A 14,721-nucleotide genomic window follows, 5' to 3' on the forward strand; every position below is an offset into this window, starting at 1 on the left:
CTACTCAACATTCCATATAGGAAACACCAGGCCTCACTGTGGTGGCAACAACTAATTCCTGCCAGAAATTAACAGACACTGTAATGAACTCTTATGACCACACAACAAAGGACAAAGTCAACAATTGAAGAGTTTTGTTCCAAAACTCTATATCCACCAATTTTTCACAACTGGCTCGATTCGGTCTTATGTAGCAAAATTAGAAATTGTGTTTTTTTAAATTGAATATAAGTAGAGACTCAGAACTAGAAAATGGTATATCATACACTACAGTTGAGGAACAGTGGGAAAGTAATTCTGCTTTGAAAGTTGATAAACTTGTAACCTCACTTTTTGAGAAAATGGACCTTGAATGTTTTGGTACACCTGCTGGAGAGCTCTTCTTTGTCTACACCCATTCAACATCGTTCACACCCTCTTAAGCCCCACCCATCTCTTTAATGATTCACATAAGGCCATATACTAAACAACCAAAGATGTCAAGACTTAAGGCTGGTGTATACTACCGGTGTGTTCGTAAATTTAATCTGGAGTGCTCTGGGCATTAGTGAACTCAGAGCTTTGTCAGATTCAGAGCGTTTAGTTTTCAGAGCGTTCAGAGCGCACACTGGATGCTCTGGCTGAGGAGTAGGGTTGATTCGAGCGTTCTGTCCTAACAACAGCAGTCAAGCACCCAAGCTAACTGGCTAACATTGGCTAGCTTGCTAGCTACTTCCAGACACAAATGAGAGAACAGCTTACTTACATTTTACTCGCGCTAACAGAGCTGGTTAAGCTGTTTCCTGTTATCCAGAGCGTTGGTGAAGAACTGTGCTGCTGGCATCGATTTATTTTCTTTTTTTTGCCGACGTTTATTGACAACGGCCATATTCAACGGGTGTTGAGCGTTTGTAAATTCATCAGTTATTCTGCGCTCTGGCACACTCAGACGAGAGTGCTCTGAAATCGGAGTAGATAGCCAGAGCGAAATTACCAGCTACATCTATCAACAGTTGTTGCAGTGACATCATAACATTCTATTGAAATGGTTACTTCCATAGTGGAGTACAATTATTATTCTTATTTAATTTTTTTGCCCTTTTTCTCTACAATTTTCGTGATATCCAATTGGAAATTAGTGTTGTCCCATCGCTGCAACTCCCGTATGGACTTGGCAGAGGCAAAGGTCGAGAGCCATGCGTCCTCCGAAACATGACCCTGCCAAGCTGCACTGCTTCTTGACACACTGCTTGCTCAACCCGGAAGCCAGCCGCACCAATGTGTCGGAGGGAACATTGTCCTACTAGCGACCGTGTCAGCGTGCAGAAGCTGACAGACCAATGGCAGACCAATTCGAACTCATCCATCCAGCATTATCTCAGCCAATCATGGCTAGCGGGAAGGTGACTTACTCTGTGACTAAACCAACTACACTCACAATTTAACAATTGTATTCATTTTTCCAAATTGCACACAAGTTTGATATTAAGGCACATAAAAGTGTGTATGTTCCAGAAGACATTTCTGCCAAAACATTATGCATATATTTTTTAAGTTTACGCTCAAATGGCTCTCTTGTAAAGTAGTAATGTGCGACATATGCCTAGTTTCCTGAAACGAGTCACATATGTGGTTGTCTCACCTAGCTATCTGAAGATGAATGCGCTACCTGTAAGTTACTCTGGATAAGAGCATCTGCTAAATGACTAATATGTCAAATATGCTTATTTAAATACAGATATCTCATTACTGTATTGCAAGTCTTAACAGCAGTCACTGTGAAGTCTAAAAAGGGAGAGGAAAAAAAGTACCTGCCGGTAACTTGCAAATTGAAGCATACAGGTGTTACGATGCGTCACGTGATCGGAGAGCACACTGTTGCGAAAAGTAAAAAGTTGTGCAACAGAACAATAAACCAAAAATTGTCTTATTGGACAAGTTTGGATAATGCGTCCTCGTTTCACTCCGATTCGGAACGTTTTCTTCCTTTTCATGCCTAGTGAACACTACCGAAGGGTCCTACACAGCAGAGTGTCTGGCGGTGTGTGACAGTGTGTGTGTGTTTTCTCCCCCCAGTCCACCAGAATTATATTGGTACGGATGCAGAGAAGAACCCCTTCTACCTGTCTGTGGTTCTGTCTGACCAGAACAACCAACGGGTCCCTCAGTATAGAGCCATCCTCTGGAGGAAGACAGTAAGTCACTGACTTTATGCACAGATCTAGGATCAGCTCACCCTTACAAAATCCTAACCTTAAAAATTGGTATCTGTGCAAGTTGGCTTTAGAAACAGATCTGGGATCTGCTCAACCTTTCCCAATGCCAAACCTTGATCATTAAGGTGAAAAATGCATATCATGCAGATACTGTATAGATCTTAGATCAGTGTCGATGGGCAACTTTATCCATGAGTCATAGCTTCTGTGTGCGGGGTGGGGGAGTTAGGGGGTTCAGATGTGAGGTGCGTGTGTGTGTCTCGCTTGGCAGCGAGATAGAGGGGTGTGAGTCATTCAGAAGAGTTAACTAGCTTCCTCACTGAGCTCCTGTTTCAGATTCAAGCACCACACCACACCTGATTAGGATGGCCCTCTGCCTTCTGTTCAGATAGATGATGAATACTTTCTCTCCTCATCCGGTCCTGAGATAATTGCATCTCTTCTCTTCTATCTCCCCCAGGGAACTCTGAAGATCAGTCTGCCATACAGCCCCACTAAAACACTATCAGTCAAGTCCATCTTAAGGTAAGCAAGCACTGCTCAGGATGTTATTCAATAACTGCTGATCCTCAACACAGGGGTGCGTGCTAAGTCCCCTCCTGTACTCCCTGTTCACTCATGACTGCACGGCCAGGCATGTCTCCAACACCATCATTAAGTTCGCTGATGACCCAACAGTGGTAGGCCTGATCACCGACAACAACGAGACAGCCTATAGGGAGGTCAGAGACCTGGCCGTGTGGTGACAGGACAACAACCTCTCCCTCAACGTGATCAAGACAAAGGAGATGAATGTGGACTACAGGAAAAGGATGACCGAGCACGCCCCCATTCTCATCGACGGGGCTGTAGTGGAGCAGGTTGAGAGCTTCAAGTTCCTTGGTGTCCACATCACCAACAAACTATCAATGTCCAAGCACACCAAGACAGTCGTGAAGAGGGCACGACAGAACCTTTTCCCCCTCAGGAGACTGAAAAGATTTGGCATGGGTCCTCAGATCCTCAAAAAGTTCTACAGCTGCACCATCGACAGCATCCTGACTAGTTGCATCATTGCCTAGTATGGCAACTGCTCAGATTCCAACCGCAAGGCACTACAGAGGGTATTGCGTACGTCTCAGTACATCACTGGGTCCAAGCTTCCTGCCATCCAAGACCTCTATACCAGGCGGTGTCAGAGGAAGGCCCTAAAAATTGTCATAGAATCCAGCCACCCTAGTCATAGACTGTTCTCTCTGCTACCGCACGGCAAGCGGTACCGGAGCACCAAGTCTCGGTCCAAGAGGCTTCTAAAACAGCTTCTACCCCCAAGCCATAAGACTCCTAAACAGCTAATCAAAGGGCTACCCAGACTATTTGCATTGCCCCCCCCTGCCCTCTTTTACGCCGCTGCTACTCTGTTATCATCTATGCATAGTCACTTTAATAACTCTACCGACATGTACATATTACCTCAATCACTAACCGGTGCCTCTTATTTTACTGCTGCACTTTAACTACTTTAACTACCCTACTGGTTAGGGGCTTGTAAGTAAGCATTTCTCTGTAAGGTTGTACCTGTTGTATTGGGCGCATTGACTAATACAATTTGATTTGATGTCGTTCTTTAAATGTTGCACACATGAAATTGTAGAACTTTATCTGCAACGTTATAATCCATTTTGGTTGAGTTGCGCTGTTTTCTCCACGCAGCTGTGCAGGCCGAGCGTGTCCCTATAGTACATGGACACAGCCTGTGCAGCACAGCTAGTAGAAGAAACATCTTGGTTCGCACAAAAGGGAACATAACATTGCGGATAAAGTTGGGAATGACACATTTTCATGTGTACAACATCTAAAGACCTCCATAACTATACTGAGTGTGTCCGTTTCTAAAACAACGTGTTTGTTTATTTTTGGAGCTTTTGGTCAAGTCTTTTGCATGCCCTGTTACTGCTCAATGAGCAATGAGGAAGTTATTCGGGGTAAGTTTCTCAAAAACAATCCGAATAGATATTTACTTCAGAAACAGGAACATTCTGCTTTAAGATAAGAATGGATTGAAACATGTTACTGCATGTAAACTTGACTTTTTAGCCCCTCTCCCTCCCTTTCCTCCTCTCCTCCCTCCCTCTTCTCCCTCTCTCCCCTCCTTTCCCTCCCTCCCTCTCCCACCCCTCCTCCTCTCCTCTCCTCCAGTGCGATGAACCTGGACAGGTTTGAGAAGGGCCCGAGGGAGATTCTCAACCCAGAGATACAGAAGGTGAGATTACGCTGTATCAGCCACAGAGATATAAGCAATAAGGCCCGAGGAGGTGTTGTATAAGGCCAATATGCCACGGCATAGGCACAACACAGAGTGCTTGCATACAGCCCTTCACCTTGGTATATTGGCCATATACCACAAACCCAGAGGTGCCTTATTGCTATTATAAACTGGTTAACAACATAATTAGAACAGTAAACAAGTACTTTTGCATCATACCGGTGATATATTGTCTGATATACCACAGCTTTCAGCCAATCAGCATCCAGGACCCAAACTACCCGCATTATAATGATATATAATAGTCATGTTCTAATTCTATTTCTATGGTATCAGCCCCATACTTTAAGCAACATTTCCTTTCTTAGGATAGCCAGAGGCTTTGTAATTCATATTCATGAGATACGTCGGATAATTTTTTTAAAATTATGTTTTAATTATAAATGTATTTTATTCATAATACAAAAATCTATTTACATTGCTACATCAAACATGTCTAGCAAACTAAACACAGGTATTAACAATGCTCAAACATACAAAAAATTTAAATAAAAATAAAATACAAAAAATAAACAATTTAAGTGCAATTATATTCACTCTGAAAATATCTTATTATAATGATTCAAGAAGATGTTATTCTTGTTGTTATTCACTAAGGTTAGTGTTTCAATAAGATAATTAAATTAAATCAGAAAAATTGGTAATTTTGGTATAGAATTTTGGAGTTTTTGTTTGTTTATAAAGTATTTGGCAACAAGAATAAAAAAATTAACAATCATTTCAGTGGTTTTGTTATCATTGCAATGGTAACATATTATATATTTTATGTTAAAATTATAGGCAGTGTTCATAATGGGAAATAAGTACTTTGAAAGGTTTTCCCAAAATTCTGACACAAATTTACATTCAAAGAACAAGTGAGACAGATTCTCACCTACTTTTTCACAGAAAACGCAGAAATCATCAATAGCCACAAATTTGGAAATCATAGAATTACATGGATATATCTTGTGTAAAATGTTGAAGTGCACTTCCTTAACTTTGTTTAGTATACAGTATTTGTAAGGTCTTAACCATGCATTTTTCCAGACAATGTCAGGAATAAGCATGTTCCATAAAAACTTTCCTCTCGTGGAAGTTGGTTTTGTGAATGAAGAATTTGTCTTATATAGTATATTTATTACAACAAGATTTCTCAAGTAAGCCCACGCCTTCCAATCTGAGTTCTGGATAAACTTTGTGATCGTTCCCAAAATTAAGATGACTTTTCACAAGTGTAGTTAGACCACTGGGAACGGCTTTGATCACAGAAATAAACTCTCTGAAAGGTATTGCAAACTCTTTCAATGTTATAAATTGTTCATATGTGAGAATATTACCCCTGTTGTTGAAAATATCAAGGACAAAGTCAATATTCCTCTCATGCCAGCTGGGATAGAACAATGACATATTCCTTACAGTTATGTCTGAATTATTCCACAAAATAGCTTTATGTGGGGATAAAATGTGCAGGAAACATATTTTCTAGGCCAGTAAAGCTTGTTGGTGAAATTTAGCGGGTAATCTTTCAGGAATATAATTACATTTCAGTAAAAATGGAAGACCTCCCAATTTATTAAACACATTATTTGGAATGAAATACCATATTGAATCAGTATCGAGCAAACATTTTTTCAACCAGTTTATCTTGAAAGTGTTATTTATGTCATCAAAATCCAACACTTCTAGGTCGCCTTCAGCTCCACAACCAAAATGAATAAAAATGGCGAAATTGGGCATCCCTGTCGTACACTTCTGTTGATACTAAATATTTTGGAAGTATTAAGGTTTAGTAGCACATAACTATTTATATCTTTGTAAAACATGCAAATTATTTTAATAAAATGTTCACCAAATCAAAAAAGTTTAAGAGACCTAAAGAGAAATTCATGTTCAATTGTGTCAAAGGCTTTACAGAAGTCCAGAAATAGGACAACCGCATTTGAGTCAATTGCATCTGAATAATCTATAAGGTCCAAGACTAAACGAATGTTAGAGTTTATGTGACGGCCCTTCATAAATCCTGTTTGAGTCTCATTTATAATGGTATCTATTCCTTTCTTTAATATTTTGGCATAAACCAGAGCAATCAATTTGTAATCAACATTCAATAAAGTAATTGGTCTCCAATTGTCAATGAGAGAAGGGTCTTTATCAGGATTCAAAAAAAAAACAAGCTACTAAAAAATCTAAAGGTACTCGAGGATATTGGAAATTAAACAATACACTTCTTAAAGATACTGATCTCATTGAAAATATCAAATCATTAGCTACAGATATTTTTGCTAGAAAAGACTTGGGTCATGGAAGTAGATGGGAATTTTTCAAATATAAAGTCAGAGTGGTAGCCATTAAACGCGCCAAAAAGCTGATGCAATTAAAGAACCATCGAGAAAAGGAGATGATGAGCAAACTTGACAGTTTTCTAAAGAAAGATAATCTATCTGAAGAAGAGGAGTCTGTGTTCAGGTCTTTACAACTAGAATTAGAACAGACTTACACTGATCTGGCAAGGGGTGCCTTTGTAAGGTCAAGAGCAAAATGGATTGAAGAGCGGGAAAAAAACACGAGTTACTTTTTTGCACTTGAAAAGAGAAACTACCAAAGAAAATCTATAACTGCACTCAAAATTAACGATGTTTTATGCAAAGATCCCATTACAATATCATCATTTCTCAATTCCTTTTATGAAAACCTTTACAACTCTCAATTTCAGGAAGATGGTTGTGAAAGTTACATTTGCCACATTCAGAATTGTGTCCCTGGAATTGAGGATGATTTCCACTCAGTTTGCGATTCACATGTGTCAATTGGAGAAATTAGAGAGGCTCTGAATTCAATGAAAAAAGGGAAATCACCTGGCCCTGATGGTCTGTCAGTAGAATTCTATAGACAGTTATGGGAGTTGCTAGAAGACCCGATTTTCAATATGTTTCAAGATTGCATTAAAAATGGGGAAATGGTCTCCACTATGAAACAGGGCTTTATTTCATTGATTCAGATATGTCGGATCGTTGTTTGAGCATTCGTGAATATGTGACGTCACACAGATGCGCTAAAGAGCCATCTGTTTAGCTTGCTCGTCGGCATGAGCAGTATAAGCATCGAACAATTTGGGAAACCCAGCTTCAGCTTAGTTAATTGGGAAATAAATAAAAGCCTAACCAGATACTTACCAATCGATTTTAGTCTCACTGTCTGATAATTCATGAAACAATTTGTTTTTTTTTTTTTTACCTTTCCACAAACTGTCTGTCGCTTGATAAGAGTAAGTTAACCTTATCAAAGAATAGGTCATCCACGACTGGTCGGCTAGTGAGCTAACTACATTTCAGTAATTTAGCTATCCTAAATGTGGTGGTCAGTGGATAATCTAACTGTGAGTTAAACATATTTAACTGACAACTAGTTTGTTTACAGACATTTTGCACATGGTGTTATCATGTCTAACCAGTTAACCATGTGCTGACGATCTCCCGAGTCTAGCTAGCTGCATTGTTTGGCGTCCATAATTAGCTGTTAGCTAGCTAGTTGGCTACTGCCTGACCAGTGTGAACCAGCAATGCAGAATGCTAGCTAGCTACATTTCAGTCAGTAGCTGTCCTTCTAAATGCTGTGGTCACTGGATAAACTATGAGTTTAACATATTTGTCGGAAAATGAGCAAGTAGCCAGTTGTTGTTATGGTGGAATCAAGGCCTGAACGCGTTCAAACGTTTAAACCTGTCTTCCTCTATCTAACCAGCTGAATGAAGCATATGTGCCCATGACTTCCTGAGTCTAGACACAGCCTAGCCAATGTTAGCTAGCTAGCGTCGCTGGCAGAGGTGACTCAAACCCTGTAGCTAGCTACTGTTATTGGGGTGCAGGAATATTAGACGTCTTTCAATTTTAAGATAACGCTCATTGAAGTTGGTGGTTACTGCTGGTTTCAGATCCGAGGCGAGAGAAATTATCCCCCATGTTTTGGTAAGGACTCGGAGTGACGTCACACACCCAAGAAGGCTCAATAAGTCGCCTGACAGATAATGACTTTGCCTCCGGCTATCTCTACGAAAGGAAATGTTGCATACTGTAACAGATCTGTGAGTCATTGGCGAGGCAAACTGATGTTAACTGTGCGTTGTGTTCTACCCACAGGACCTACTGGTGTTGGAGGAGCAAGAGGTACAGTATTTATTTATTCTGTCATAAATGTCACTCTTTCAAGTGAATACTATAGGTACTCTAGTCTTACTATAGATTTCCCTCTGCTCTACTAAGGTTGCTTGTCTGGTATTGGCAGATAATGAAAGTGACCTTTTAAACTGTATTTTCTTAGGGTTCTGTTAACTTCAAGTTCGGTGTCCTGTATGCCAAAGATGGACAGCTCACAGATGATGAGATGTTTAGCAACGGTAAGTCACTAATATTGTGGGTAGTAAGCATCACATACACAATTTGAAGTATCCATGTCCTGTGAATAGTACTTTCAACCCTGCTCTTTCTTCTGTTTCTTCAGAAACAGGAAGTGAGAGCTTTGATAAGTTCATCAACCTGCTAGGGGACACAATCTCTCTGCAGGGCTGGGCGGGTTACCGCGGTGGACTGGATACCAAAAGTAAGATCTGGTCACCAAACACATACAAGCGCGCACACACCATAGGTTCTGCAATTAATTATTGTTTTTCCATTATATTGCAGACTATGGAGACATTCTTTTTTTGATCTTTCTCTCCCTCTTTCTATTTAAAAAAATACATATTTTCCCTTTTGCCTACACACTCCTCCCCCTCCCCCATCCTTTTAAACTCCCACTGCTCTATCCCTTCTCTCTCTCTCTCTCTCTCTCTCTCTCTCTCTCTCTCTCCAGATGACACTACAGGAATGAACTCCATCTACACAGTGTACCAGGGCCATGAGCTGATGTTCCACATCTCCACCATGCTACCCTATTCCAAAGAGAACAAGCAGCAGGTGTGTGTGTGTGTGTGTGTGTGTGTGTGTGTGTGTGTGTGTGTGTGTGTGTGTGTGTGTGTGTGTGTGTGTGTGTGTGTGTGTGTGTGTGTGTGTGTGTGTGTGTGTGTGTGTGTGTGTGTGTGTGTGTGTGTGTGTGTGTGTGTGTGTGTGTGTGTGTGTGTGTGAGAGAGAGAGAGAGTGAATGTGCCTGCTTTGTTATGTTGACAGCACCCCCGTCTCTATCTCTACATCTCAGACCTCCAGAGCCGGTCAGTTGTGTATAAATCTTTATTCTCTCTCAATTCAATTCAAATGACTTTATTGGCATGGAAAACATATGTTTACATTGCCAAAGCAAGTGAAATAGATAATCAACAAAAGTAAAATAAACAATCAAAAATGAACAATAAACATTACTCACAAACGTTTCAAAGGAATAGAGACATTTCAAATGTCATATTATGACTATGTTATAACGATGTGCAAATAGTTAAAATACTACAAAAGGGTAATACATATACATAAATAGGGGTTGTATTTACAATGGTGTTTATTCTTCACTGGTTGCCCTTATCTTGTGGCAACAGGTCACAAATCTTGCTGCTGTGATGGCACACTGGTATTTCACCCAATAGATATGGGAGTTCATCAAAATGTGATTTGTTTTTGGCAACTGGACCTTTTTTTGGAAAACCATTATTTTTGTTTTACTGAGATTTACTGTCAGGGCCCAGGTCTGACAGAATCTGTCCAGAACATCTAGGTGCTGCTATAGGCCCCCCTTGGTTGCAGACAGAAGCACCAGATCATCAGCAAACAGTAGACATTTGACTTCTGATTCTAGTACGGTGAGGCTGGGTGCTGAAGTCTGTTCTAGTGCCAATGCCACTCTCTTTTCTGTCGCTCGTTCCCCTTAACCCATCCCTCTCTCCCCCATATAACCCTTTCACCCTGTCCCATCTTTCTCTCCCTGACTCTTTATTTCTGTCATTTCCTTCTCTCGCTGTCTCTCTCATTGCTAACCTCTAGTCAATCTGACTAACTATGACCACACTGAATGCTTTACAGTAATTTCAGAGACACAACAGCCAGTTAGTCTTTTATCTGTTCAATGTCAGAGTTGTTGAGATGCCAGGGAAATGTGAAATACTCCCAAGTCCTTGATCTTTCAATCTCCATTCACTCACACTAGAGAAAACACACACATTCATGTACGCGAACACACACACCTAAACACCACTGAGTCAGTCAAACCTTTATTGAAACATTACAAAACCAAAAACGAAGTATTGACATTCTACACCACAACATTTGTACCTTATGACCTACTGTTAAAAGCCCCCTAGTTTCAGACTGTGTGTGTGTGTGTGTGACTGGAGTGTGTGTGTGTTTTATGGCTGGTGTATGTGTATGGCTGGTGTATGTGTATGGCTGGAGTGTGTGTGTGCGTGACTGGGAGAAAAAAGGCAGAAGAGAACAAAGACAGTTTGACGTTAGTGTGAACCCACTCAGGAAAAGCCAATATCTGTGGGCGAGATATGAAAGGAGATAGAGGCTGAATGAGAGGGTTACATTCATAATTGGATTTGATCTAAAACAGATTCCGAAGTTGCTAATGAATACAAACACATTTTCTTTGCAGGCCTGTGTGCATCAAGAGTGTTTGGGTGTGCTCGGCTATGAAAGCCAACTGACATTTACTCCTGAGCTACCGACTTGTTGCACCCTCTTTAACCTCGGTGATTATTATTTGACCCTGTTGGTCATCTATGAACGTTTGAACATCTTGAAGAACGATCGAACATCTTGAAGAATGATCTGGCCTTAATGGCCATGTATTCTTATTATCTCTGCCTGGCACAGAAAGATGACCGGTTCCCCTCAGAGCCTGGATCCTCTCCAGGTTTCTTCCTAGGTTCCTGCTTTCTAGGGAGTTTTTCCTTGCCACCGTGCTTCTAGATCTGCATTGCTTGCTTTCTGGGGTTTTAGTCTGGGTTTCTGTATAAGCAATTTGTGACAACTGCTGATATAAAAAGGGCTTTATAATAACATTTGATTTATTTTTGTGTGTGTGTGTGTGTGTGTGTGTGTGTGTGTGTGTGTGTGTGTGTGTGTGTGTGTGTGTGTGTGTGTGTGTGTGTGTGTGTGTGTGTGTGTGTGTGTTCTCTGCCTGCTTCAGAGTCACTTTATTCACAAAGTACATTTACACATTCCTGGAAAATAGGACTTTAGTGAATAGGGGCTGCCAGCAAAAGACAATGTACAAAGATATGATTATAATAATTAATGGGAGCTCTGCAATTCTATTTTAGATGCTCATAAAAGAGGCATTCATGCTTTAGGCCAGAGATTGATGCATGAACTCTAAATCAATAAGATATGAGTTATTTCACTTGTTTGTTCCAAGTATTTTTATTGTATGACTTTTCTCATTGTCTCTCTCTCTCTGTCTCTTGTCCAACAGGTGGAGAGGAAAAGACACATTGGGAATGACATTGTCACCATAGTGTTCCAGTTCCAGGAGGGGGAGGACACATCTCCGTCATTTAAACCCTCCATGATCAGATCACATTTCACACGTATCCTTTTCTTATGGCGAAACAAAGACCGGTGGGAAATATCTCTGACATTGTACACATTTCTACAAGTGACCTTGAGCAGCCAGAATCGTAGGCCCTTTCCAGAAACATTGCCTAGCCTGTACTCTCTGGCCAATTTAATGTAAATCTGAAAGAATTGAATAGGTATAAGCAATATGATAGTAGCACCATAGGCAGCTAGGTTGGCATTTTCATCATATTGCTTATTGTGTACCTAAGTATTTAACATTGCGTATCTTCACAAGTGCCTACGGGGTAGAGGATAGGGTAAGTGTCTAGGGGGTAGGGGGCTGTTTTTGGACAAAGCCATACACATCACTGCTAGCTTCATAGATTGTATGTGTTCAGGCTATTTCCTTCATTTTCTCTGCAAGATATCTTTGCATTAGTTAGATACAACAGTCAAAACGACAGTTACAGGTATGTGGAGGTGCTTTTTCATTGGTATTTTTCAGGTACATGACACGTCGTTGGTGTGTGTATGTGTGTTTGTGCATGTATGTGTATGCATGCATACAGATGTAGGATCTTAATTTGATGACTCTTTTGTTTATGAGAATTTTCCTGCACAGCAGAAAATGCTAACTTAGTGTATTCAAGGTTTAAAAATGCTTGAAGTTTGTAATTTCCACTTTAAAATGTAAGACATGATTTGCCCTAACGTAAAATACAGTATAACAACCCCACAAAAAATATATATTAATATTGATGAATTATAATCCACATAATAGTTCACATTTCCTGTTGCTGTAGGATTATTTTCCGGCTGTAGCACACTGTGTTTGTGTTAAATATAACAGTGCTTTGTGTGTTCCAGATTGAAGATTTTCTCTGAGGAGAGTGTGCCACTGTTCGGACCGCCCCTTCCCTCACCACCAGTGTTTACAGACCACCAAGAATTCAGGGACTTTTTGTTAGTCAAGCGTAAGATCAGTGACTTACTCTCACACACTATTTAGTTTACAGACAGTTACAGCTAAACTGTGTGCAATGAGCTATGAGCTGCAGTGACTAATCGATCACAAATGTCACATTTAAAGGCCCTTTCCTCGTGCTTTGCCACTTGCGGCATAACCATAGTAGGACATGAATTATTAGTAAAACATCTACAGAATGTAGACATTATAAAGGCTTTATGGAGACATTCATTAAGCATTTACAAGATAGTTTAAATGTGACCAAAGAAAGTTTGAGTTGGAATTTTTGAAGCTTTGTATTGTCTTTTTATGGTGATCATATAAGTGTGTACGTACATGTGGGTATGTTCTCCTAATGAACCCCTCTCTCTGTCCTGCAGTAATCAATGGAGAAAAGGCCACCCTGGAGACGCCCACGTTTGCCCAGAAGCGCCAGCGGACTCTGGACATGCTGATCCGTTCCCTCTACCAGGACCTCATCCCTGACCTCCACAAGGTACAGCTCTCCCACACACTAACTAACCCAGCCTGGTCTATCCATACCCTTTTCACACTACTGAGCCAAACCGAGCTGAGCTAAACTGAGTTGTCCTCCACTGGCTTGGTTATGCATCCAACCATTATAGTTGCAGGAACTGTGGTGACAATGAGTAAAATAAAATATATGTGCCAGCGTGGTTCAGGTTGAAACGATGGTGTGAAAAGGGTATGGGGCTCTCCTTTCCTCTGGTTCTGCTCCTGCTTCTAAAAACAAGGTATTTTTCTATAGTCCTCCAACTTCCATAGTCCACAAGTTTGCTCTTTAATTCATGCGTCTTGATTGGAATATGAGGTAGTGACAGTACACTATACATCAAATGTACTGTATTTATATAGCCCTTCGTACATCAGCTGATATCTCAAAGTGCTGTACAGAAACCCAGCCTAAAACCCCAAACAGCAAGCAATGCAGGTGTAGAAGCATGGTGGCTAGGAAAAACTCCCTAGAAAGGCCAAAACCTAGGAAAAAACCAAGAGAGTAACCAGGCTATGAGTGGTGGCCAGTACTCTTCTGGCTGTGCCGGGTGGAGATTACATGGCTAAGATGTTCAAATGTTCATAAATTACCAGCATGGTCAAATAATAATAATCACAGGCAGAACAGTTGAAACTGGAGCAGCAGCACTGCCAGGTGGACTGGGGACAGCAAGGAGTCATCATGCCAGGTAGTCCTGAGGCATGGTCCTAGGGCTCAGGTCCTCCGAGAGAGAGAGAAAAAGAAAGAGAGAATTAGAGAGAGCATACTTAAATTCACACAGGACACCGGATAAGACAGGAGAAGTACTCCAGATATAACAAACTGACCCTAGCCTGCCGACACATAAACTACTGCAGCATAAATACTGGAGGCTGAGACAGGAGGGGTCAGGAGACACTGTGGCCCCATCCGATGATACCCCCGGAGAGGGCCAAACAGGAAGGATATAACCCCACCCACTTTTCCAAAGCACAGCCCACACACCACTAGAGGGATATTTTGTGTCTCTCACATGGATAGGCAGACCATTCCATAAAAATGGAGCTCTATAAGAGAAAGCCCTGCCTCCAGCTGTTTGCTTAGAAATTCTACGTACAATTAGGAGGCCTGCGTCTTGTGACCGTAGCGTACATGTAGGTATGTACGGCAGGACCAAATCAGAGAGATAGGTAGTAGCAAGCCCATGTAATGCTTTGTAGGTTAGCAGTAAAACCTTGAAATCAGCCTGTGCCTTGACAGGAAGCCAGTGTAGGGAGGCTAGCACTGGAGTA

General features: G+C 41.0%; 1 protein-coding gene across 3 annotated transcripts in view; it reads left to right on the forward strand.

Moving 5' to 3' along the window:
• Positions 1-14,721, forward strand: part of LOC139388521 (GTPase-activating Rap/Ran-GAP domain-like protein 3) — a 174,349-nt gene that overhangs the window by 113,714 nt on the left and 45,914 nt on the right. For all 3 annotated transcript variants that reach the window (XM_071135222.1, XM_071135223.1, XM_071135224.1), the window contains 11 exons: positions 2,056-2,174; positions 2,656-2,720; positions 4,374-4,437; positions 8,619-8,645; positions 8,800-8,875; positions 8,980-9,078; positions 9,331-9,434; positions 11,881-11,995; positions 12,391-12,436; positions 12,834-12,940; positions 13,314-13,429. In XM_071135222.1, the coding sequence (XP_070991323.1) occupies positions 2,056-2,174; positions 2,656-2,720; positions 4,374-4,437; positions 8,619-8,645; positions 8,800-8,875; positions 8,980-9,078; positions 9,331-9,434; positions 11,881-11,995; positions 12,391-12,436; positions 12,834-12,940; positions 13,314-13,429 (938 nt within the window). The remainder of the gene's footprint in view (positions 1-2,055; positions 2,175-2,655; positions 2,721-4,373; positions 4,438-8,618; positions 8,646-8,799; positions 8,876-8,979; positions 9,079-9,330; positions 9,435-11,880; positions 11,996-12,390; positions 12,437-12,833; positions 12,941-13,313; positions 13,430-14,721) is intronic.

This window comes from Oncorhynchus clarkii, chromosome 29 (genome assembly GCF_045791955.1).
Source record: "Oncorhynchus clarkii lewisi isolate Uvic-CL-2024 chromosome 29, UVic_Ocla_1.0, whole genome shotgun sequence".
NCBI classification, from domain to species: domain Eukaryota; kingdom Metazoa; phylum Chordata; class Actinopteri; order Salmoniformes; family Salmonidae; genus Oncorhynchus; species Oncorhynchus clarkii.